Source organism: Stegodyphus dumicola, chromosome X2 (assembly GCF_044657685.1).
Source record: "Stegodyphus dumicola isolate Sdum_Otavi_A_Nest chromosome X2, ASM4465768v1".
Taxonomy (NCBI): domain Eukaryota; kingdom Metazoa; phylum Arthropoda; class Arachnida; order Araneae; family Eresidae; genus Stegodyphus; species Stegodyphus dumicola.
The window spans coordinates 34,173,851-34,200,653 of NC_140781.1; the positions used below are offsets into that span (position 1 = coordinate 34,173,851).

At 32.7% G+C, this 26,803-nt stretch overlaps 1 protein-coding gene across 2 annotated transcripts in view; it reads left to right on the forward strand.

Annotated features, from left to right (window-relative positions):
* LOC118190092 (uncharacterized) overlaps positions 1-24,499 on the forward strand; it is a 239,820-nt gene extending 215,321 nt beyond the window's left edge. For both annotated transcript variants that reach the window (XM_035360789.2, XM_035360790.2), the window contains exons 14-17: positions 4,773-4,877; positions 17,063-17,347; positions 23,540-23,641; positions 23,819-24,499. In XM_035360789.2, coding sequence (XP_035216680.1) covers positions 4,773-4,877; positions 17,063-17,347; positions 23,540-23,641; positions 23,819-23,947 — 621 coding nt within the window. In that variant the 3' untranslated portion in view covers positions 23,948-24,499. The remainder of the gene's footprint in view (positions 1-4,772; positions 4,878-17,062; positions 17,348-23,539; positions 23,642-23,818) is intronic.
* Positions 24,500-26,803: the final 2,304 nt, after the last annotated feature.

Sequence of the window (26,803 nt, forward strand, 5' to 3'; positions counted from 1 at the left end):
CTTGATTTGAAATGTGTGACAAGAAGTAAATCTCGGCGTTCGCTAAGGAATTGGTTCAACTAATGATGAGACAACACATAAAATACGTTAACTTTTAGAATGTAAAATAAGGGAAAATTGAGTTAAAAGTGCTTTAGCTGATAGGTTACGGATTGGGTAAAGTCGCTGAAACACTGGTAATTCTTGCTAGTTGTTGCTGAACTAGCGGTCGAGCGGTTAAAACCGCTGAATGCCGGGACCTGGGCTTTATCCTAGGCAAATGGATTGTTATATGGTTAGTTTTTCTCACGTGTAAAGTGAATCCAGGCTAGAAAACGAAAACATCCCTCCCCTTAAGCAGGTGACCATCATCTGGTTTGCCATATTCAGATAACCTACCTAAACTTAATTTTCCTACTTGTTATAGTCCCAACGAATGAATGGATGAATGGTTTTTTCGTGGGTTTTCCCCCTTGCAGCCAGTCCATGCAGCCACTCCATGCAGCCAGTCCGTTCACTAGAATGTAAATACCAGCTAGTTTCCCTTGAAAAGTTCTCCGCGAAGGCATTACACGAAGTTCTAGACAAATAACTTTCTCGTGCTTTGACTTAATTTAATCAGCTAAAACTAAAAGGAAATTACTTACATAATAATGTTTTATTGCAATTTATTTAACAGAAATGTTAGTCATATTTTCACTATCCGAACTTTTGAAAAAAGGAGGCAACCAGCAGGGAATGCTAGTTGTCATATTGACTTTTCAGCATCAGAACTTTCTGGATTTTGTAAAAATTTGAAATGCATTTAGTGTTTCTACCTTTTTTTTTAGCACAAGAGCTTCCCGGATTTAGTAAATGTTTGAAACGCATTTAGTGTTGCTGTGGTAAGACGTTTTAACGACTGGCCATTTTGTTGCCACGGGAGCATGTGAGACGTCATTCCGAAATCCATGAATGAATTTCTCGAGCAAACCTTAGCAATAATAGTAAAAGTTAAGCGAAAAAGTTCGGCTACCTCTGAAGAAGCTCATCTGCTACGTAACGAGAACATTCCATTAGAACTGCTCATTTAGCACATCAGGAGAATCCCCTGACTTTACGCGGAGATCCCAATATGGCTTTCGACGTCACGGGTTGCTGTATCTTCTCTCCCACGCGGACTCGTTCGTCGCCAACTGATGAAGTTTCGAAATTGAGCAAATACGTGTTGTCAATGGAGGTTTATTATTTTACAAAAACGAAAAGATAAATTTCTTCAATTAACACCTGAGATAAATTTCTTCAGTTAACACCTGAGATAAATTTCTTCAATTAACTCGGAAGACATGAAAACCTTAAAAGTAAAGCTTGGAAAATTATGGGAAGAGATACGTTCAAGGGTGCAACTTCTCACATTAGGAGATTATACGAACTAATTTATCTTAAAAAAAAAAAAAAAATCCTCCATGAAGATATCCCTCCTTTTAAGCAGATAGTCACCGAGTGTTTTGCCATAACCGAATAAATTGCTCCACAGATGGCACATTTGTAACGAAGATGCTCGCAAGCGAAAAAATCTAATTCCATACAAAATTTGAATATTAATTAGCTCGATATTCTTGTGTTCCATGTTAAGAAAATATGAAAAACCTTAAACAGCTTTGCAGTCATTGTTGATTTGATTATTTGGGTTATGGCAAAGAATACTGAGGTATCACCGTAAGAGAAAGGCTGCTTCATCAAGGACCTTCTAAGGAAAGGCTGCTTCATCGAGGACCTTCTAAGGAAAGGCTGCTTCATCGAGGACCTTCTAAGGAAAGGCTGCTTCGTCGAGGACCTTCTAAGGAAGACCACGAAAGCTCCCATGCAGCCAGTCCGTTCACTAGAATGTGAACTGAAATCCAATTATCTATGTTTAGTAGTCTAACTAATCAGCCATTAGTCGGAGTAATTCTTGTTGAAGGAAATGCGAGGACAGGAAAAAAAAAAAATGAAGCTTCATCGGTAGCTACTAATTACTTGATCGTCAGTGGCCGAATAGTTCAGATCGCTGAATACTGGTAGTTTGAACGTAGGCGAGCGAGCTGGCTGCATTTGTTGGTCTTCATGCTTTTCTCCGTGTAATTTGTGAATGCGAACCGGTTTTCCTTAGAAAGTCCTCCACGAAGGCTTTCTTTCCATAGTCAGATAGCCCTAGTGTTCTAGTTCTAATACATTAATCAGTTGTAGTGTTCCCAGCTTAGCGACATTTTTTACTAAGCGCCGGAGTAACGGCGTATCTTCAAACGGTACGCGTAACAGTTTAAGATTAGGTTATTTATGGCCCAAAAGTGTTAATTTCAACAGATTAAAAAAAAATCTATCGAAAAGGAATCAAAAGAGTTGATCTGCAGCCGGTTGTCTGCTTAAGAGGAAAGCGATGCCTTCATGGAGGACTTCTGAAGAAAACTGGTTAACATTCACCGGCCTTAACCATTCGGCCACTAATTAAAAAAAAAAAAAAAAAAAAAGATAACGCTACTTTTAAACAACAGAATAATTCACTTAGTACCTAGTTTGGTAACTAATACACAGAATTAGCGAATGTGGTGTAAATTACCTCGTTGCCTTGAAACAACACTTTTAAATTTTTCATAAAAAAAAATTGCTCACGTAATTGTGATACTTAGCGATTTTCTATGCTAGCCTTATTATATGTTATACTTTTGATTTAAACTGTTATGAAAATCGGACATTAATTTCCGTTTATTTTTGTACGAGTTTTGTAAGTTCTGTTTGTGAGAATTTCGAAACATTTTACTGTCAAGAATGAAACACAACAGACATTTCAAAATCTCAACTGACTGCTCACGCTCAGAACATAAAAATTTGCTTTTTTTTAATGCTTCAAAAAATCGAACAATAATTTTTCTTTGGTTATCATAAAGAATGTAATCATGTAAGCTTATTAAAGTTATTTATATTCATAGCCATATTATGCTTGCGAAATAAAAGCAATAGAGGTAAAGCATGTATATAATTCTGATATATATATGAATGACCAGTTTCATAAGAAAATCTTAATTAAAGTATGAGGCAACATTCCGAAAATTTCTATGAAATTTTAAGTTTTAATTTTTTTTAAATTTTTCAATACGCATAAAACGTCTAAAGTCATCAATTTGTATTTGTTAAATAAATTTAAAATTTATGGCTATTGAAAGCTCTGATTTAATTTTCCTCAAAATTTCATTGTTCTTTTGCATTTTAACTGCCACGAAATGTATTTAGTTTGACGATGTTGGTATTTGGATACGTTCAAAATCGCCAAGTGAGTGATAAGACGCCAAGCTTTATTCTGCATCTTTTGTCATCGGCCTTATATTTTAGTCCTCTATGTAATTCGTTCATTCACAACCCTCTTTGAATGAGGAAGTACTCTTCGGCTTCGTGAGTTAAATATTTCTACCTAGGGAAAGGTATTTGATTTTACCTGCCAGTTGCATTCTGTTCCCATATTCAAAATTAATGTCATTAATTATGGTGTTTATTTTATTATTCTTATCTTGGAATAATTTCCTTAACTTTTATGCATTATTAGATTATTGTTGAGTTCATATTTCCTCTGTATCACTATTTAATGCACCTTTATTTTGAAGAATGTGAGTTATGTGAATTATTTTGTAACGCATGCTAGGTAGATATTTCATCGAAATTCACAGCTAGATGGCTAATTTAATTATTTTTTCCTCTTCATAAAGCAGTTTATTTAATCATTATGAATTTACTCTTCTGAAATATTCCTACAATCCTCTATCAAAGAATTTATCTATTTTAAAGAATGCTGAAAAGTTTGAGATGCATTTAAATGAACTTTTTAATGAGATTTATAGTAGTTATAATCATTGCTGTTAATTCGCTATTAATCATTCCCTACTGTTAAACCATCCTTTTAGACTGAAAAACGTTTATTTCAGATTTCAGAGGATTTTCTAATGGTTATTGTTGAAGAACTCTTGCAAAGATATAAAATAAACGTACAACTAACGTTTCTTTCTTTCTTCGGTGGCTAAGATAATCGCATTCTTTTGTTAGTATCATTTTGTGCTTATGCTTTTATCTGAAATGGCATCAGTAATTGTACAGAAACTTGTTGATCCCGTAACTTGGCGCGCAACCAGTGGCGAGTGGTTAAGACTGCGAATACTGATAGTTCGACCCAGGTCTGAACCGATACGAACGGGCGGCTGCATGGTCTGTTTTCGTACCTTTACCCCGTGTAACTTAAATACGAGTCTTTTCTTTAAAAAGATCTACGCTAGCATCTATCCCAGATAGGCTTTGCCATATTTTAATGCAGTGTTCAAATTACTTCCGGAACTTGACGGTGACAGAAATAAAGCAGTAAGATAGCAATCGAAAGCTGCTTAAAAGCATATTTGTCGCCCATGCCTTGCAATAGAAATACACTCTTAATTATCCCTAAGGCTGCCTCCTGACAGTACGATAGTTAACCGATTCCTATACCTCGAAGCCTAGGCAAAAACGAACGTTTGTGACTTAACGGGATGGGTTTCACTTAGAAATTTTCGATCTGGAAGTTTTATTGAGAAAATGATGGGTAGGGAAAAGGAAGTATATATCATTCTATTCCATCTCATGAAATTATCTCTGTAGAAAATGGCATAGTGCTTAGATAACCGGGGTATGCTTTGCCTACATTACGTAATAATAAAGTTCGAATGCATGGGAGATGAATATAATTACATCGGTTAGCCTATGATGACACAAGTAAAGTTATTTGGAATTTTAATTTATTATTCTCTTATTTGCAGCAAACAAAAGGAGTTGGTGGAACAAAAATCTGGCGAAGAATTTCAAACATTTCTGCTTCTCATCGGAGACTAGGAAAAGATATTGGAAGCATCAAATTGAGAAAGGTAAGAAAGGTTTGTGCTTAAATAGTATACATAAGCTATCAGCCGAATTTACTGTACGGTACACAGTACTCCATATACTTGGAAATTTTGACATATCTTCTGAAAGCTTGCAAACCTTAAATTACATTTTATTATTCTGCATCTAAACAAACTATCTAACTTTTTAAGATATATAATTTAATAATAATGTTAATAATTTTTTGCACTGCTATTCATTTTAAAAATTAACTCTGTAGTATTTTAAAAAATACAACTTGTGGTGTATTCAATTTTTTAATCTTGTTACACGTTTCTTGAAATTTTAACTGGTATAATTAAAAATGCCGCGCCACCAGCAGGGTGGAGTTTCGATGGATTGGAATAATTTATGATTATTTCAAAGCACGCGAGGCCATTTACCTGAAGACCCTGGACGTTCCCTGGGACTTAAACATAGGCTGAACTACCAGTTTTTAGCAGTCTTATTCACTCGAACACTGGCGAGATGATCGAGTCCTACGGACCCATGAATAAAATTATAGATTTTGCGGGAGCATTTCAAAAGTGGAAACAATTAATTTTTAAAGTTATCAATAATGTTAATGATGTCAGAAATTTTTATAACAGTTTTTCAAATTTTGAGGCTGCTGTTTTATTGTGCTACCAGGACATTTGCCACTCACGCCATCTGATAATTATTGTTCTATGTGACTCAAAACTTTCAACTTAACTAGTCTGGTATAAACAGTCAGTTCTCGGAGTGCTGGCATTCGACAAAGCATATCTTTAAAACAATAATTGTCAATAATGTTAATGATGTTAAAAACTTTTATAATAGAGTTTTTCAAATTTTGACGCTGTTATTTCATTGTGGTACCAGGGCATTGCCATTCACGCCATCTGACAATTATTGATCTAAGTGACTCAAGACTTAACTAGTCTGGTATAAACAGTCAGTTCTCGGAGTGCTGGCAATCGACAAAGCATACATGTAAAACTATAACTGTCACTTTCAAATTGAAAGATTTTAAAACAGTGAACATAATCCGTAGAAGTCCACCGGTGGCCGAATGAGTAAGACTTTCTGAACGTTGGTAGTTCGAGCGGCTGCGTGCGCTTATCCGAGGTTTTCTTCATTATGAAATGTGTGTGAAGACAAGCCAGTTTCCCTTAGAAAATCACCTACGATGACGTTACTTCCTTTACACAGATAACCCTCGCATGCTGAGACTCAGCATTGAGACTCAGATTTGGACTTTATATGTTTTTTTTTCCCTTATATGTATATATATATATATATATATATATATTTTTTTTTTTTTTTTTGTCTGGCCAGTCCCATTTTTTGATCATACGGCCGGCTTGTGCCGGCTAGGAGGATCAGGGCTTATAATAATAATATGCCCTTATAATAATAATAACCCTCGCATGCTTTGCTCTTACTGACTTAAATAATTTTGTTTAAATTATGTTTAATAATGTCTAATTGTTAATATTCATAATTTTTATGAGCATTTGCAGAATTTATGCAAATAAAAGATGTTTCTAGCGCTACATTTCTCACTACGGAGTCTTTTGGGTTTTCCTAAGTACATATTAGTGCGTACAGTTTTTTTTTTTTTTTTTTAACTAAACATACACAGTATTGTCACTAAGCATGATGAAGGCACAGGTATACATATGATGTATTTCAGGTAAATAAACAGTTATTAGGTAATACCTGATGCTTGGGTTACATCAACTAATTCCGCAACTGTGCAGCTCTCGGTTTTTTAAAAAATCCCTGCATAAGGCATCCTTCTGTTTAGGCATATAGCCCTGATGTACTTTGACATATTTAAATCAACGTAATCCAATGTTTTGAACTTTAGATGCTTTAAAACTATTATTGCTCTGTAATTAAGGTTTACTATACGTTGTCTTAATTAAATCAACCAAGTTTCTGATTTCTCGCATGTAAATTTAACTCAATGTTCAGAAAAAAGTATGTAGCCGATTGTGTTCTGAGCTTTCTTTATAAGTTATACTTTTAATTTGAATTTTTCCATACTACATCCCATTTAAAACTACTTGAGAAACAGATTCTTTAAGCAGTGACGTGTCTAGGTCAGTCCTGCTGTCAGACGAGCTGCGTATGTAGTCATGTGTCGGGTATACATAAACATGAGATGTTTTCTTTCTCTTATTTCCATCCTGCGGTAGTCGCGTGAAGAACATACGTCATCCAGTGTGGTCGTATCCCTTCTATGTTTACATTATTTGATCTAAGCGTGCGTCATTTTAGCTCCTTTTTACTGGAACGTCGTTTCGCTTATGCTAATAGGCTGATAGTAGTTTTATGTTAGAGTAGAATTTTATAGAACGTTTGTAGAATTTCATAGTAATGGAGTCGTTCTATGATCATGATCATAGGACAACGCCTTCAGGACTACGCCCGCTCCAATGACAAACAAGGGCGACTAGTGACCCGACCGTACCCCTTGAAAAAACACAACTAAACTAAATAAAGGTAAAACATATGGTCTTGCCTCCGGAAACCAGGCTCTGAGCCCGAGTAACTAAAAAATTAATGAAACTAACAAAACGAAGAAATTAAAATACATTCAGCAATAATAATATTTGGTTTTAAAGTGGTTTCTTAATTGCTGAGTAAACAACACAACGAAGAAAAATATAAAAGTTAATATAATCAGGTTAGTGATAATAACCAATGAAAACGAAAAGAACATTTAACCACACATGCACACAAAAGTTACATATAAATCCCACAGCTGCCTGATTGTTGTTTATTTTCTCCATTATCTTCCATACCAATCTTCTTGAAGAATTAAAATCGTTAAAAACTGTATATAGATTATAATCTTCATTTTTCATAAAATCCTTTCGAATATCAGTAAAATCGTACGTACAGTTCCACGTACACTGCTCAAAAAAAAAAAAAAAAAAAAAAAAAAAAAAAAAAAGGGACAGTGCTATATCTCCCGTTCTACTGGGCCGATTGACAAAATTCAAACTACGTTTTTCATGTCTCGAAAGCGCGACTTAGGATATATATTAGATTTATATATAGTACTATTCTAACATAGGTATTTTGACACAAAATCGGACTTTTTCTGAAATAACATACCAATGTTTTTACATATTTCGATTCTACGACTCAAATTATGCCAGAATACCAAGTTTTGTAAAAATCGTACGAATAGTTTTTAAAATATTAGCTCTCAAAATTTTAGCTCCTCAATGTTAATTGAATTTGGCAAATATTTATTAATATCTCTTTTTTTATTAAACTTTTTTGATTTTTTTCTCTCACATTTCGAAATTTTGGTTCATTCCAAATAAAATTTACCCATTTTTTGCGTTTTATTTTTTAAATTTCTATTTTTAAATAATTTTTATAGATTTTTCGAAAAAAATTTTGAATTATAACCTATAAAATTTTTACCATCATCTTAAAGTAGGTGTATTTTTAAGCATATCTGCAAAAAATTAGACTTTTTTATTCAAAATTTTCTAAGATATACACGAATTTACATTATTTCGCGTTTTGAAATTTGGCACCTTTTTTTTGAGCGATAATAACGCCAAATGTGGTCTATGGATTTTTGTTACACTGAATTGCCACAGCTATTTTTAACCTTAAACTTCAAGTAAAATTTTACGGAGAATTAATTATATGACATTTTTTCCCTCAATGACGCGTAATAAATATTTATTAATACTATATGAAAGGCTATTTTTTAAATTATACTCGTAGATGATATTATTCAAATTTTTAACTATTTCTTTTTAAATTTCTCTCGTATCTTTTCTTTTTTTAAAAAATTTAAGAGTAAGTTTTTGTAAGAGTAAATTTTTACCTTCGGCGTTTTATCGTCTGCTACTTTACTTCGTTTAAATCGAATTGTCTAAAACTGAGAATTTTCGTTTGATATTTATTTGAATTTTATGACATTAACTGCATAATTTATTTCTAAACAAACTGTTGCTTTTGAAGTGGCTGAAAGAGCGGCTGATACTATTATCCATATTTTTAAAGCACAATATATTTTTATAGAAACATAATATTTATAATAATCATTTTTTATAAAAGATTAGGATATAAACATACAGGATATAAACATACAACCCTCTAGAGACTGAATTAATGGAAGTTCAATGGTTATGTAGAAATGATCTGCAGCTACTTAATGGCTGGATAAGTCAGCAGATTCTGTGGACAAGTAAGAATAATTATATAAACGACACCAACATTCTGGATTCAATAAACAACGAGGATACGATGTTTACTAAATGAATTTAAGAAGTTTTAAAACATAAAAAATCAACTCATTTTTTTTCCTAAAATGTATTTTTGTACGTAGCGTATTTTCATTATATCTTTAAAATTCTAATTTAGAATGTAATTGTCAAGAACTGAATCCTAATCATCAGTAATATAATAAGTAATTATTACGGTTATTAATAAATCCTTCTTATAAAGTAATTGCAAATATTTCAAAAAACTTTGTCTGAATGCAAACATTTTTCTATGCAAATATTTTTAATTTTATATTAATCAAGATTGCACACCATATTACTTATTTTCACTTCAATTCTTACCGTCAGTTCTAGTAGAATTTACAAATCAATTATATTTAATTAAGGATTGGATTGGATTATTTAATTATGGCAAAGCACACGAGGGCTATCTGCCTAAAGGGAGGGATGCCTTGGTGGAGGACTTTCTAAGGGAAACTGGCTCGTATACACGTTACACATGGGGAAAACCACGAAACCGCCCATGCGGCCAGCCGGTTCGCGGGATTCGAAACTCGAACTGAACTACCAGTGTTCAGCGTCTTTACCGCTCGGCCGTTGGTGGGCTATTTAAATAAGGAATGACCATCTAAGTTAAGAAACAGCGTACCGTAACAACATTTCAATTATTGGTTCCGTATCTTTCATGTTACTCCCGATTGGCTAGCTACATGATTTTTAATGAGTATTCAGATTTTACTAGTAACTTCACTTGGAAATCGCGCTTAAACTATGTTAGTTGGTTATTTGAACATGCAAAGAACATGGGAGCTATTTGATTAAGATGCTTTTATAGAGAATCTTTGTAAAGAGAACCTAAAAAACTACGAAAACCAACCATGCAGCCTGGGTTAGACTGAGTAGCAAACAATTAATATTTAACAATCTTTTCTTTTTCAAATGCTAGGCAACTGATGAGGCTCCAATTAAATCTCCAATTTAATATTTTATTTGTAAATATTTAAAATATTGTTGTATTCTTTGACACAAAAAGCAGAATTTAAGTTTTGTTAACTCGTTAGTAAACTACCAAGCCGTAGTGCAAATGAAAATTCAATTTCTTTGGCAATAATTGTATTCACTTAATATTCTTGGAATATGAGCTAAAGAAGGAACGTTCTCGGAAGATTAAAGAAGTGTTTAAATCCAGTGATATTAGGTTTGTCTTACAAGCTCAGGATCAAAACGATTCTGCAATTGCCCGAGTAGTTGACTTGTAAATGGATGTGAATTAAGCAGATGACTTTTAATATTACGTTATTCAGCCAGAAAACGTATTCCAAATGTTTTGTATTGCATGACAATGCATCTTTTCATTATTCAATAACCAGTCGGAGAACCGCTTGTGTTCGGAAAATAAGTATGTATATTCAATCGTCCTGCATGTTTTTCAAATTTGTCTTCTTGTGATTTTTTTTCTTTCCCAAAAACTAAAGTTGCCTCTCAAAGGAAAGTTTTTTGATATTGAAGAGGCAAAAGGAGTATGACATCTACTTTTAGAGGCATGTCAAAAACAGATCTCTACAAACCTTCTTTTCCATTACATGTTGTGGAGTCAGACAAAAAGTTACATCAGCGTAAATTCTATAATCTATTTTTATTACACTCTGATTACTTTATTAACATACAGTGGATATATACTAAATCTTTTACTTTAGCTTAAGTAATTCGGAATTTTTGACGGAATTGTTGTCGGAACTAGGACTTAGAAGATAAGTCAAATTAAATATTTCGATAACCCAGTAAATTCAAGTTCGAAATTTCAATATTTTATTTTCGGAGGGAGGGGAAATGTTTTCAGTTTTGGTCCATTATACTAAGTATATTTGCTTCGATTTTTTATTTTTCCATAAAAGTGAAAATTTTACGCATGGTATACATATAACGCATAGCTTCAAATTAAAATTTAATAATATACAGAGTGGTTATAATATTGAAACGGTCATAAAAGGAAAACTACTGGATCAAATGTTATCAAACTTGGAAATCGTGTAAAGGAGGTCATGGGAATTTATTTTCCGCGAAAAAAAGGAAGTTCGAAACCTCGCCACCAGGGGGGAAATGGCGCTGTATGCGATATTGTTAAACGAAATATGGGTCGGAATCTAACTTAACCTTTTGTTAAACGGGTTTAATATGTTGTATACCCTTAAGAAACTTTGAAGTAGGCAAATTACCATTTAAAGACGTTAAATTCGATAAATGTCGAGTGCGCCATCCCTGTAAGTGAGAATTTCGTCCGTGAAAACCACGAATTAGCGATTAGAAAATGTGAGATCGCAAATCACTCGCACAAGTGCGTACAATCTGGAAATCGTTTTCTTACAGATCGCTAATTTGTAATTTTTTAAGCCTGAATTCGGCACTAAAACATGAAGATACTGATTCAAAACGCTTTTAATCGATTTGGGCCAAAGAAATCTCTCATGTTATCTATCTAGTTCCATTGCATTCTCCTACTGCATTCGATTGCATAACAGTCATTTCACACCGTTTACTGTTGAATGACAGCTAGTTTTATAACTGAACCATTTTTTTCTGAAGAGCAGTCGACAGCTGGACCACTGCGATTGCAGCTCACTTAGAGCCAATATTAAAATGTTTCGTGATACATGAACTGCAGTAACGTGGCATTTTAGATACTACGATTTTTATGCAGGGCTGGGCACCACCTCAAGAGTGTCGCATAGTTACTTAGGCAACATTTCACGAATGAACGTCTTATAGACCAACACTTCCCCTCTTCCCACCAGACCTCAACCTCTGTGACTTTTGTCTATGAGGTTATCTCAAAAGCACTGTTTATGGTGATAATCTAAACAATTTGGCAGAAATGAAAAATGTGATACACTGATAACATTCCTCCTGATATGCTATGTGTAACGTGTATACGAGCCAGTTTCCCTTAAAAAGTCCTCCACGAAGGCATCCCTCCCTTAAGGCAGATAGCCCTCGAGTACTGTGCCGTAATCTAATAAACCAAACCAAAACCAAACCTGATATGCTAACAGCGGCTGTTGAGAATGCAGTAACATGATTTAACTTGCTTTCGGAAAATGCTGGACGCTACATTGAACATGCTTTGTAACACGTTTCGGAAACAATTAAACACATTTTAAACCGATGTTTTCATGTCTTATTTCATTTAACAATATTGCATACAGCGCCATTTTTCCCCTGGTGGTGAGTTTTAGAACTCTATTTTCCCGCGGAAAATAAATTCCCATAACCTCTTTTACACGATTCCCATGTTTGATAACCATTTGGTCCGGTAGTTTTCCTTTTATGACCATTTCAAAGTGGAACTTTAATAATAACCACCATGTAAAATAAGCTTTAAAAGTCTGACAGTTTGGTTCAAGTCCCAACTTTAAAAAATATATATATAAATATAAATTTTTATATTAATTCTCTTAGAAAGCATGTTTTAAGAAGCTAATTTTTCTCTCGCGTTATAGATTGTATAAAAAAACATGATCTTTAATATGATTTAGATTGTTTCAGGCGATATAAGAATCGGGTTACTCTGTGGTACAGAATAAACACTGTTGGGCTGTTTTATTTCTTTGTCATTTAGCAAAAATCTTTTAATTAAAATATTTATCCTTTGGACTTCGCTTTAAACTTTATTTATAGCTAAAATGACTAGAAAATGAAAAGCTGTCTTTAGCTGAAACGCAATTCATATAATTGATATTTTAAAAAATTGACAAGAATGCAAAATGTATGGAAGTCTAGCAGTCGAAAAATCTTAATTTTCTTGTGTGAGCACTGAAAATAACTGTAGAAGGAAAGAAGAAAATTAGGGAGAAAAGTAAGCAAAAATTTGCAGGGAAATTTGGCTGTCAGACGTACCAAGATGTTCAAAAAGTTGGACGCTTTCGAATATACTTTCAGGATACTTCAAGAATTTAGGTGTTCAAAGAGAAAACACTTGGACGAGTACACCAGCAAATACCATTAATTGAGCTTGTGTTAACAGAAAAGACAAAACGATATCATTGCAGATTAAAGTGAAGAGCGACTGGTTTTAAACTATATGGCTGTGTAAATTACGTTATAGAACATCATATCGTATCATAAATGGTGAATCCCATGATTTCCTCAGTCGAATTATTTGAAGATTCAGGAGCTTATCCAGTGATGTATGTGGATGTCACTTAAAGATGTTTTTTTTTTCCCTTCCTGATGAAACAGCGGCCGAGCGGTAAAGTCGCTGAACACTGGTAGTTCGGTCCGAGGTTCGAATCCCGCGAACGGGCTGGCTGCATGGGCGTTTTCGTGGTTTTCCCCATGTGTAACGTGTATGCGAGACAGTTTCCCTTAGAAAGTCCTCCAGGAAGGCATCCTTCCCCTTAGGCAGATAGCCGTGGTGTGCTTTGTCATAATAAAATAAACCAAAACCTTTTGATGAAACCAGTCTTTCCTTTCATCTCACAGCTTCAAAATGTTTAGCCTCTAAAGACTGATAAAGGCTCTGACGAAATACTTCGTGAAGAACTTTCTAAAAGAAACCAGCTGTCATACGCGGTACACATGAGAAAATCCACGGAAACGCCCATGCAACCAGCCCGTTTACCGGGGTTCGAACCCCGGAGTGAACTACCAGTGTTCAGAAACTTTACCGCTCGGCCGTTTGTGGGCCTTTATGAAATGGAAGGCGATAACTTTATTTAAAATGATTGTCAGAAATACCCAAAATGTTTCGAAAAGTTGGATACTTTTCAATATACTTTCAGAATGCTTAAAGAAACAGAGAAGAAAAATAAATTTTTTCGTAAAATTTAGTATTCGTATTTTTTTTAATTTAAAACTTTTCAATCTTATGATATTTGATTCTTGCGATTTCAAAAATAAAATATTTGACTAAAATATGAATAACATTTTAAGAAACCAAATGTAGGATAAAATTGTGTAAAGCAATGGGCACAATGATAAAACTGTTTAAAGCAGTGTATGCAAGTCATCCTAAGTTAAAATATCGGTTATACATCTCTCTTATTTATATATATTTTTTTCTGAACGGAACATTGAAAGGCGTGTAAAACTGTGCTTTACTGTATTTTCTCTTTTAATATAGTATGCAGTTTTCAAACGCATCGTAGTCTGGGTTACAAAGTATTCTTCCGAAAAAAACGCAGTTCAAATAAATAAAGTCAAATTCTGGAAAATTGATATTAATAAATATATTTAAAATGCTCAGTTCGAAGGAATGAATAGAAAATTTTAAAACAATTATCTGAAGAGACAATGCAACACAAACAATTAAAATAAAAGTATAAAAATTTAAAAATGACCTAAAATAATAGCTATGACGAAAAATATAGATAAAGAAAACTATTTGAAAAAAAAAAAAATAAACGCTGCACTTTTATTTACGCAGTTCGAATAGGTAAATAGAAATTTTTAAAACAGTTATTCGAAAAAAAAAAAAAAAAAAAAAAAAAAAAAACGTGCAACTTAAACAATTAAAATGAAATTCGAAAAAGAAAAAAATTACTTAAAATAATAAGTTATAATTAAAAATATAATATAAAGAATATTATTTGGAAAAAAGGAACGATGGTGACTTTTTTTTCCTAAGGAAACTAGGTTGCAATATATTAAGAAGTTCGCCAAGTGAAGTATTCTTGGCGCAAACTGACAAAAAAGTGCCAACATAAATTTGTGAATTTCTCCGTAAATTTCGCTCCAAATTTTACAAAATTTCATATTTAGGCGTAATTTGAGTCGTAGAATCGAAATATGTAAAATAATTGGTATGTTACTTCAGAAAAAGTCCGATTTTGTGTCAAAATACCTATGTTAGAATAGTGCTATATATAAATCTAATATATATCCTAAGTCGCGCTTTCGAAACATGAAGAACGCAATTTGAATTTTGTCAATCGGCCCAGTAGATCGAGAGATATAGGACTGTCCCATTTTTTTTTTTTTTTTTTTTTTGAGCAGTGTACATTGCAGAAACCACAGAGGTCGGAATCTTTAAATTAAATACCTTGAGACTTTTAAATTTTAAATATTGATATTTTTAAACTTTTTATTCCAATTTTTACAAAGAATGATTATCGTATATAACTCCTCAATTATTAATTTTGGCTTTTTGAAAATATGAATTTTGAGGTGCAACATGTTGTTTTATATATTTTGCCTTTATTAGTCCTTATTATCTATATTGTCTTTATTAGTCCTTATTATCTATATTGTCTTTATTATATGAATTACGATTTCTGCTGTGTGTAATTTTTCATGCAAGGCCTTATCAATATTAACAACTTTAAAAGAGAATAAGTTTAATAATATCGAAATTTATCGTAAAACACACTTTAGCAATTTAGAACATAAATTTAAACTTTCAATAAGGATGATACGATACATTAAAAAATAAAACACACTTTTCTTGAAAACTTTCTGTAATTTTTTGTTCTGTTTTCCTGATGTACACATCTGTTCTTACTCAGAAACATCAAAGAACTGCACACACTCGTCATAGCGCACTAGCTATCTATCAAATGGTTACAGCCGGAAAGATCGCGGCAAAAGCATCACAGACGAAAACGTCGTGGTACAAAACATCGGTTGAGAAAATAAAGCAAAGAGAAAACGTCACAGTTCTAAAACATCGTGGTCGAAAATAAAGTGGTACAAAAACTTCGCAACTTAAAAACGTCGTCGAAAATATCGTGGTAAAAAAAAATAAAGTATCTACAAATCATCGTTTGTAGGAAAACGGGCAAACTGCAAAACTAAATTAACAGTAAATTTGATCTAGCATAATGCTAGCTTTGGATCGAAATTCCATCCGTCGACATGTTAAAATAGTTTCATCGTAAATATTGCTTCTATATGTGAAGATTTAACGCAGTGCTTCATCGAGTTTAAGGTGACTTTAATGATCAATATTTTACAATTCCTTAAACTGCTTGTAAAATAGGCCATATAAACTACAAAATTTTCTTCGGCAGTCACTTTTTTTTTCCGAGACATTGAAAAGATTTTGTTTCATATACAGTAAGACCCCGCTTAACGCTGTTTCGTTTAGCGCTGTTTCGGTTTAGCGCTCTTTTATTTCAACCCGGCGATTCCACGAAATCGCTCGCAGCATACGGGGATTCCCCGAAATATTATGCAGCGATAGGTTTCAAATACATATCCGAAAGAGTGTACTTGTATTTCTTGTTTGGTGCGGTATTGTACAGACATATTTTGAAGGGGTAAATGTGGAAGATGTCGAAGAAATAATTCAAGAAGCAGCGGCTAGTCTTTCTAATGATGAGCTCAAGGAATTAACAAGAAGAAAACAAAAATGTTGACAGCAGCGATTCAGAAGAAGAGCAAAAAGAACTTTCGATGGCGTTTGTAAAAAGGAGTTTGTCTACCATAACTGAAATAATGGATCAATTCATTGAAAATAAACCGAATTTTGACAGGAGCTCAAAAGTAAGGCGTGGTGTTAGAGATGGTCTATCCGTTTATGAAGAACTTTTAAGAGAACAACGCAAAAGAAAAAGGCAAACAACATTAGATGCTTTTGTCACAAAAAGGCAGAACACTGAAAACGCGGAAGGCTAACTAAATATGACTGACTTAGAATTTTATTTGTTTTTTTTAAGAATATTCGTTTTGTTATTTATATTTTGTTTTTATTTTTGCAAGAAATAATAATATGGTATTAATTTGGGCTTTGAGAAATACATGTTTGGTTTTATTTTTATTAAAAAAACATACTTTTTAAATTTAATACCTAACTAATTTCCTAGCCATCTTTCCTAACCCCAATATTTACATGTAAAGATAGCCTCGTTTAGCGCTGTTTCGCATTACGCTCTACTTTGATGGAACGTATCCCCCGCGTTAAGCGGGGTCTTACTGTACATTATAATTAACAATTTTTTTCTGTATTACAGATGGCATTGGAGGTCCTAAATTGGAAACAAGACGAAACACGGTTTGTTATGGCTGGTAAATTACTCTTCACGCAAATCACAGATTATCCTTGGAATAAAAAGGGTAAGACTGTGAAATTTACCCCACTCCACGCACTTCTAATAGCGCTGGGAAAACCAAATTCCAACTATAGACCAGAGAGTTCGTCAACGGAGAACGCTGTTTTGTTTCCAAGAAATACGGGGATTAGAGATGCCAGTCTTGTACTTATGAAAGAAAAGAATGGACGTTTCATTGTTGTTAGAGTAAGTATCTTTTATTTTGCCCCCCCCGCCGCGAAAAGATATATCTAGATTAATTATCTGTTATTAAACTCGGACAGAAAAATGGGCATTTGCAAGACGGGGAAATCCGCAGCTTTCTTCTTAGATTGGAAGTCTTTGATTTCATGACATCGTATGGAATTCAAAATGCATGCCATATTTTCAACAAAGTTAATGTTAATACATTGTTTTCACCTGTGTGTTTTCGTTCCAGCTCAACAAGAAGAGTGAACTTTTTTGTGTCCATGAAATACATATAAAATCCGTCACAAGCAACAAACAGCTCGGGAGAGCTAATTTAATGCAGTGGCTAACATTAATCTCGAGGAACAGCAAGGAACATACAGCTCTATAATTACAAAGCACAAGAACTGTCGCATCAAAATATATCTAGAAATTCTCGAAACTTTCTGGCTACTTAAGGCTAAGTAATCATCCTAGGCCAGAATTAACACTAGAATCATAAAGGGCTCTTATATCTAAGAGAGGGACTAGGTATGTCTTGGAATGGACGGAATATTTCTGGAAAACTCGCTACAATGATTCCGCTGGTTAATAAACTCAGCCGCTTGTTACGTTCACATTTTCAAATATATATTAATCAACAGAAAAAAATCGCCGTTTACTAAACTCATTTCCGCCGTTTATAAAAATCAAATTGGCAAAAGATTGATTCTTCAGATCCAGAATAAACTGTTTGTGGCTGATAAAATTTATCTGCAGTTCATTCATTTATCTTTATTTATCTATTATGTAGAATTTCAATAAAACGGTGTTGCGTTCGTACGGGTTCCTAATAGAATGAATGCACAGAGGTCCGATTATAGGTTAATAACATTTATTTTTTATCAAAAGAAACACTTCAGAGTTCTGGAATTTTCTACAGAAATTCTAGGACAGGTGTTCACAGTATTACAGAGTACAATCAATAGTTGCACTTCAAACTACTAAGAACGTTAAATACAATGCAATACAAAAAGCATCTGTATCTCAGTTCACGCGGAACTAACAACTCACAACGACAATAACTAAGCAGCTGTGAGCAGATGCTCTCTCTTCGGTCTTAAATTGTTTTCAACCGGCCGCCGATATTTTTCTACTACTTTCTACTACTCGAAATTACTGGAAAGCAATACGAGGGTGGAATTACGGTTACAGCTAACATAGTGATCAATTATATTTATTGAATTTCAATACATATTATGGTGATACAGGGAGCAGAGCCAAATGTAGCCAAATGGTCACCAAGTTGCCGACTTTGGCGATTTTTAGCCAAATTTGGCGACAACGAAAGTCGCAAAAATCGTTGTCAGCTTGGCGATATCTCGCCAAATTACTGAGATGCCCATTTACTCAATGTTAAATGTACTTGCTCCTGCATTATTACTTTTCCGGCATAGCTTCTTTTTAGATTTTTTTCATGTTACAAAAGAAATACAACAATTTTGCTTATAATTCCACTAAAATTACCTATCTAAGTACAAAATTCGTAACAGATTGATTCTTCAGATTAGTTCATTAATTTATCCATATTAAGCTCATAGCCGCCGCTTGTAAAAATCAAATTGGCAAAAGGATTGATTCTTCAGATCCAGAATAAACTGTTTGTGGCTGATAAAATTTATCTGCAGGTCCTTAATTTTGGCCAGTGTAGTAGAACTTGTGATCAGATTTGGTGGATCAGATGGATGCAACAGAAGACATCATCACTCGATATTTAAAAGGAGTCAAGAATTTACCTTTAGCTTACCATAATAACAAGATCTTGTGGATGAGAAGCAGTATTTTCTTTTGAAATGGGAGAGAGAACTGAAAAACGAAAAATAGCTTTAGTGTTAGCGTAACTGTGCAGCAAACTCTGATATTCTAAAAAAACAACGTTTCTTTCTACAAATAAGACTTCTATCATTTAGCCTTTAGACCAAGGTATTATAAAAGCTTTCAAATGTCACTACAGAAAATGTGTCACTCAGAAAAAGATAAAATTATGCCTTGTGAAAATGAATACACTTCGAAGGAGATAAGTCGATATCTTTGCTAGCTTCTATGCATTTGTCAACGCCTGAGTAGTAGTCTCCCAAAACACAGAAACTGTTTTAAAAAATGTGGTTTTTAGAGGCAACCACCGAAGAATTACAAGCTAATTGTAATATTTCGGGCTTAAGTGAAGGAAATGATGAAGATTTGTTTTTAGAATATGTTCCAGTTGATAATATTGAGACAGAATGTGAAAACACTGACTACGATATTACAAACTGTGTTAAAAGAGCTGAAGAAACTGAAACTGGCAGTGGAAGTGATGCGGAGTAAAGTGACTATATTGCCAAACTCAGCTGAATCGAGAAAAGCACTGCTAACTGTAAGAACTGTTGAACTGAAAGGGGGATATAAAAAAAACTACCAACAGTTCTACGAAATTGAAAATACAGTTGATCAAGACTGTTGACAAACAATACGAAACACAAGGATATAACAGTTCCTTGAAAAGTTTAAAAATTTATTAGAAATACAACTATAAAATTTTGGTACTTAACGTGTTAACGCAACCACCGCAAAGTCGCCAAATTTTCAGAATGCGTCAAACTCCGGCAACCATGCTCATAACAATCCTTCCAAGCAACGTCACCCTTTTTCGTATGCTTTCATTTTTCTTGTAGTATGTCAAATTCCAGCGGTTTTTGCAAACAATGCGATAACTTATGCCTTAGTTTTAAAATATGAGCTTGTGGAATTTGCCAGCATTGGAAGAAACTGGGATAAAATTTCTACAAGAATGCCGAATTTTGCTGAAAATTTTCCAAACGGAACAACGAGGAAATGCGCCTTCTCGATAGTCGCTGTTGCCGGGGGTTGCTCGAACCTGATTCTCTGCAATTGTCTGATATTTTTTTTAAGCAAAAACAGATCGCTATGTACTTCGGGAGAACAGCGAAAAAAAAAATTACAGAAAGATTCGAAGAACGAAAAGGTTTTATTTTTTAATGCATTACGTAATCATTATTCAATAATGCAAATTTGTATTTTAAATTGCTAAAGTATGTTTTCTTTTCCTATGTTCATAACATTTACCTATTTACGATATATATCGATAGTTTGGGAATCTTTATTAAATAAAAAAGATGCAAAAACCACCAATTTGCACCCCATAAGTAACTTTTACCCTTCCATCGGTAAAAAATTTGCTATTATATATACATAATTAATGAAACATTTCTATTGACTTTGATTCACTAATATTTTTCAGTTCTTACGGATCACATGATTTGAATCATACCTTAGCTGTTTTTTTACTATATGCCTATAAGGTATTTTCTCCTTACCTTCGTGGTTGTAACTGGAAGCACACCCAACGCGTGTTCGAGTCTCGGCGAGAGTATTGCACATTTTTCACGCTTTGAAATAATCTAAGCACTCACTCTACATGCCATTCCCCCCCCTCCCCCAATTTCAGTGTCTTCAATTTGAGATAGAATTTGAGGTTTACCACGTGAAATTCATCTCTTAGAAGAAAAATTCCCCACTCGTTGAGCTATAAGCTTTAAGAGATTCGTTATATCATTCGCAGGGCATCCAAATGATTTTTGTTTCAAGAAGCTTTATTTACAGTTTGAGTCTCTTTAGTCTGAGGTCGAAAATTCTCTCCGAAACAATAAAATTAGTGTGCTTTTTTGTATTAAATAAATAAATGAAAAAATTTCTTCAATTAATGAATGAAAAAATTTCTTCAATTAATGAAAAAATTTCTTCACGACTATCACGTTCGCTGGTAAAAAAAAAATTTCCAATATCAAATATATTTTTAACTTGGCGATGTGTTTCTAAAATTCATCTTGCTTTTTATCCATTAAATATGCTTTCAGAATCTATTCTCTGATTTTGGGAAACTTTTATTATTCAAATTGACGTATTGCTTTTTATAGCATATTTCACCAAATACCTCACTGTCACTTATAATAAAATTAGTCTTTTTTTTTTTTTTTTTTTTTATTATTTTTTTAATTAACAAATTTTCCGTCACTTTTCCAGGTGATTTCTTTAAGAAAAAAACCATCATAGTTTTTCTTCAATTTGAGTTTTGGTTCATTCCTTTAAATAATTTAATTTTACAGAGTGAAATTCGAACTCGTTTGGACTGTGACGATTCCGGTTTTGGGATTTTTCCGGATATTAGATGATCAGGTTAAAACCTAGTAAAATGGCATGTAGAAATCCTAAAATTAAAAATATGAAACAATGCTCTAGGAAATAATGAAGCATTTATGATCTTAAGGGAACTAAATTGACAAAAATGGCTTTGTATTTATTTGTTTGCTTTATTAAACATTTTATTCAATGTAAATTGAAGTGGCTTCAGTTTTGTTCTAATTTTTTCTCTTTAAATCTTTCTCCTTCTTAGATAGACACAATTTCTCATTCCTAGGTCCATTGGTCAAATCCTGTAATTAAGGCGTCTCAAATTGCTCAGGGGTCGCTTACACAATCTGAAAACAGCTAGCGGGCCAGAAATTAAAAAAAAAAAAAAAAAAAAAAAAAAAAAAAAAAAAAAAAATTACAAATGAAACAAAATAAACATTTTAAATAAATTTTTAATTTCGCATACTAGTCTCTTCAGTGTAAAAACGTTTCTTCGACGACGTATAAATACAATACACATTAAGATACAATACGAACAATTTGTTCCACGTGTTATTGTATCTTAATTATAGAAGCTCTGAACAGGCTTATTTTGTGCTTTCTTATTTTCCACGTGGTTTGAGGATGATGGTTCAGTAAAACCATCAAAACTAGTCCTGTGAAAATTTGAAAATATAACGCTGATTTTTGTTGTTTGACCTCTAAATTACAATAGTCATGTTTGTATGTAAAATAATTACAAACTTCTTTTATTTCTTACTGCAGCTTGACACTTGACAGTATTTCGATTTTGATAAAGTTTGCAGCCTTGGAGAGAAATTAGTACAAATTATCTTCAGCACAGATTGTATACGCTCATCAGTCAATCGGATACTTTTTATTAATTTTCAATTAATAAGAAAAAAATCCGATTAACCAATGAGCAAGTGAAAAATAGCTGTTCACATAATTATTCCCGAAAAAAAAAAAAAAGATTATTCTTAGCGCAAAAATTCGTAACTGATTTATTTCTTGACAAGTACGAATAAAAGTTAATCAAATCTGTATCTTCAAATCTTTGAGTAAGTTAGCTCATGCATATTTAGTAATTTATTGTACATTTCAAATTAGTTAGCAATTATGAAAAATAGCTACTCACTTATTTTTTGACAAGTACGAATAAAAGTTAATGAAATCTGTATTTACAAATCTTTGAATAATTGATTATTATGAATAATCCCTTTAGATATAACTCAGCACATCTGCCTGTAGCATAAATCTGTGTAAAAGTGTCCTTTGAGCCGCATTTCGTATATTGATTTATCAATAATACTGGTTTCAGAACAAGGCTCTATAAATGTCCAAAGCACATATTTTATAAAAAATTCGAGTTCAAAACCGTAACAGACTCAAAACTAATATGTAATATATATTAAGCAAAATTACATCTAGAAATATATATAGGTTCTGTTGGAGATTAAATCCCTGTGAATATCGCCACTGTAATTTGCCAGCTGTTGTTTTTTTTTTAATTTATTGCAATGGCATTACAATGGATACAAAGAGAAGAGTGACTTAAAAATTTAACAAAATTTGGCATTAATTTTCGAGAAACTCAAAGCAATTCGAGAGGATTTGACAGAGGTAGTCCGGTTTCACGGAGATCTGTATTATTAATTTTTACTTAAAATAAAGAAAATAAGCGTAGTTGCGGATATATCTGTAGCGCAAGATGTCTTTTAACATTAACACCAGAACTGGAATTTTCATGTTTATAAAAATAGCTCAATATTAGACCCCAATCATCAACAATGTGCGAAAAGTTCAGCTCGAGTGCATTATTACTGTTAAAAAAATCAATAAAAAGCAGTAGAAATCGCCATATAATCTAAAATTTTACTCAAGAATCAGTATTGTTTTGCATATTAACAAGCACTTGGTAATACTTGTAAATTAAATGCCATTACTATATTATTTTCCTTTTATTTCATGTTACGAAAAATTAGTTTGATCTTTTATAACGAAAATTCATCTCGGTAAATGATAAAATTCACTTTTTAGGAACCTTTGTACCTAGGAAATTGTGTAATAAGTTGTGACTCTGAAACAGATGATGTATTTGAAATTCAAGAGTACACGACAAAGGAAGCCTATTTATTAAAAGTGAGAGAAATTTTTGTCCTTATATTATATTAAAAATTGAATTTTGATTATAAGGCAATGAAAACTAAAGCGTTATATAGAATGTTTGTGCCATATTACCTGTAATTACAAAATCAATATATAAAATCTTCCTTTAAAATGATGTTTTTTTTCTAAGTGATTTAATTTTCTTGGCAGGGAGAAACAAGGAAAGAAACAAAGGAATGGCTACGTCAGTTAAGGTACCATGCCAAAGATCTTGGCACATGGAGAAAAAGAAGGAATGCTTTAGCTAACATCATGATTAATGGAATGATAAGGCAGTGAACTGCATAGCCTTGAATCTCTAATACTAAAACGACTTCAATTTGTATTTTATGAAAACTTTTAATGCAGTGTAGAAATCGTAAAACCTCATCAAGAATTTCATCTGAGGATTTCACGAACAATGTGAAAAATCAAGATGCCTTCAAGAGAGGCATGAACAAAAATACTGAAAACTTGAGACTGAAAGCAACATCAGTTTCTCTTTGTATTTAATTGTTCCTGTTCATACACAGTTGTTCTTAAGTCTCATTATAAGTCCTTCCTATCTGTGATGTTAACATTCCATAATTTTAGAACAGCAAGGCTTGATCTTTGATAGAAGTTAGTGATGAAACTCTACGGTCTTGGATCTAGTCTTTTCTTTTTTTGTAAATGTTTTAATATAGTGTTTTTTTTTTTTTTTTTTTTTTTTTTTTTTTTTGGATGAAACCTTTATTGGTTATGAGTTTATAATATTAATGTTTTAAATTTGGAAACAAACTTTATATATAAAGCTTGAATATTCAGATAATGTCATGCATTTCAATGTGAATAAACTATCATTGTATGTTGTATGCATTTACTAATTTATACTTTCATGCATAACTAAATTACCAAGTAATTGCAAAGATTAAATTTATGCAGAAAAATTTCAAATTTACTAAGTAGCAAGCTGAAATTCTTTGAATAAAAGAAGTGTAAATGTAACATTTATATATTTTTAAATTTCTCATACAAACATTTATATATTTTTAAATTTCTCATACAAACTTCCTGCCCACCACAAATGTACTACAGGGGTATCTACATAATTAATCTCTTTATCTAATTGTATCTATTTGCCTGTAGAGAAATAGATCCACTGAGAATGCATAAATCTGATTTATTGTATTAACTCGTGCTCTTATCCATAAGGCTTTTACGTGACCTTATGGAAGGTAAGGCACATTTTTAAACAGTTTCACCTTCAGTATATTTTCTGAAACTTGCAGTAAACTGCAATATTTCGAAGAAAATACACAGTATGAAGTAGCATGAAAAGGTGTATTGATTTCGCTTGCAAATAAATAAAAAAAGGAATATTTTTACTTCGAGTAGCACTTGCATAATTTAGTTATCAAGCATTGCGATGAATATATACATGCAATAAAAACACTTATTTGAGGTATTATAAACCCTATCCATAGAAGTTCTTACCTGGGCATTATTTTTCCAACCACTGGGAATAGATATATACTTCCAATTACAAGAATATTTTAAATGATGCAAAGATCATGTTTTGTAGTTTTACATTTAAATATTTTATAAATCATGAAATCTAACTTTTTGCAATTTTCTCCAGTCCTTGTATTTATCTTCAGGAAAATATTGCTATAAAAAATACAAAAAATTCGACTCTTTAGATAAAAAATTACCAAATTTCAAAATTTACATTGAGGGGTCCATTAATAAATAAATTAGAATAATATGAGGCGGTGTTTCCCCCCCTTAAGCACCATACGGTAATATTCTTGTGTGATTTACTAGTATCTTATTTATAACATCCATTATGTTGAAAGAATTTTTACACTAATTTATAAGCTTTCAAAGTCCATTAATATTTTCATGAAGTTTTATTATTTTGGAATAAATTTGTTAAACATAAAAAATCCATTAAAGTATATATATTAAATTTTAGCTGTGCACATATGACTTGAGACATCACTGAAGCCTGCCAGTGTTTTATAACATATAAATTCTATAAGATTTTGTAAATAATATCTCCAATTAAAAAAAAATATATATTCCAATATTCTGCATAGAAAAGCCCATCAGATGATCAGAAAACTTTCTAAATGATATTTAAAGTTTATGTATGTATAAATTATAACATTTTGCTGTTCAATTGTGTATGACCCTTAAAAATGATTACCAAATTTAACACCCAAATATCTTTTGTTAAACGAGAATGGAACTTTTTGTGTTTTAATTAAGTACTACAAAATTTTCCTGAATATGAGTAAGGGATGGATGAATGTGATGCCCATTGTTTCTCACTTTAATAAAGGAAAAAACAGGATTATAGAAAAATTTGGCAGCCTCTAGGCCCAGAGTTTATAAGCTTCAGCAGTACGAAAGCCCTAACTCTAGGCTTGCAAAAGGTTCAGCTGTTACCTACAGTACTACCAAAGGGTTGTCTGACGAACGTAGATGGTACGAACAGGGGAACTAGCTGATCCATTTGGCCAGAAATTTGTTGAATGGAAACATGCAGAACCCAAAAGCAGTTCAAGTAGACAATTTCTAAATCTTGAGACCTACAGAATGTATAAAATTCTTAATAATAACTGTATCATTGATTCCACATTTGCACTTTTCAGTGGCAGGGATGCAGTCTGAATCGACTAATTTCTTCAAGGCCTATCTTATCTTCTGATCATACAGAGGCTCAGGATTAACACTATGCTTTCTGCTGCCAGATGCCTCCAAAATTTTTTGCCGTTCGGTGTGGCTGCACCTCTTATACTTATTATAAAGTTGTTCTTGTTACTAGGAAAAATGACAATTCTCTTGTCATGTCTTGTAAAATCACGTAGGTAAATAGCTTTTAAAACACGTTTGACAGTACCTGCATTCTTCTTCTCCACTCGTGCTGCTTATTCCAAATCTTAAAAGGAATTTCAGTACACAGTACATTTAACTATCATTTCTAGAAACACAATACTTAAAAAGTCAATTTCAAATATGGCCTGCATCCACACTCCCTACAAGCATTTGCTTTTATGACAGAACTAACTTTTTGTGAGATTCCTAATACTGGAACGCAGAACAATTAAAATAATTTGAGAGTTTGGAAAGGACAGATAGGACAGATTAGTTGGATGCATGAGTTTTTTT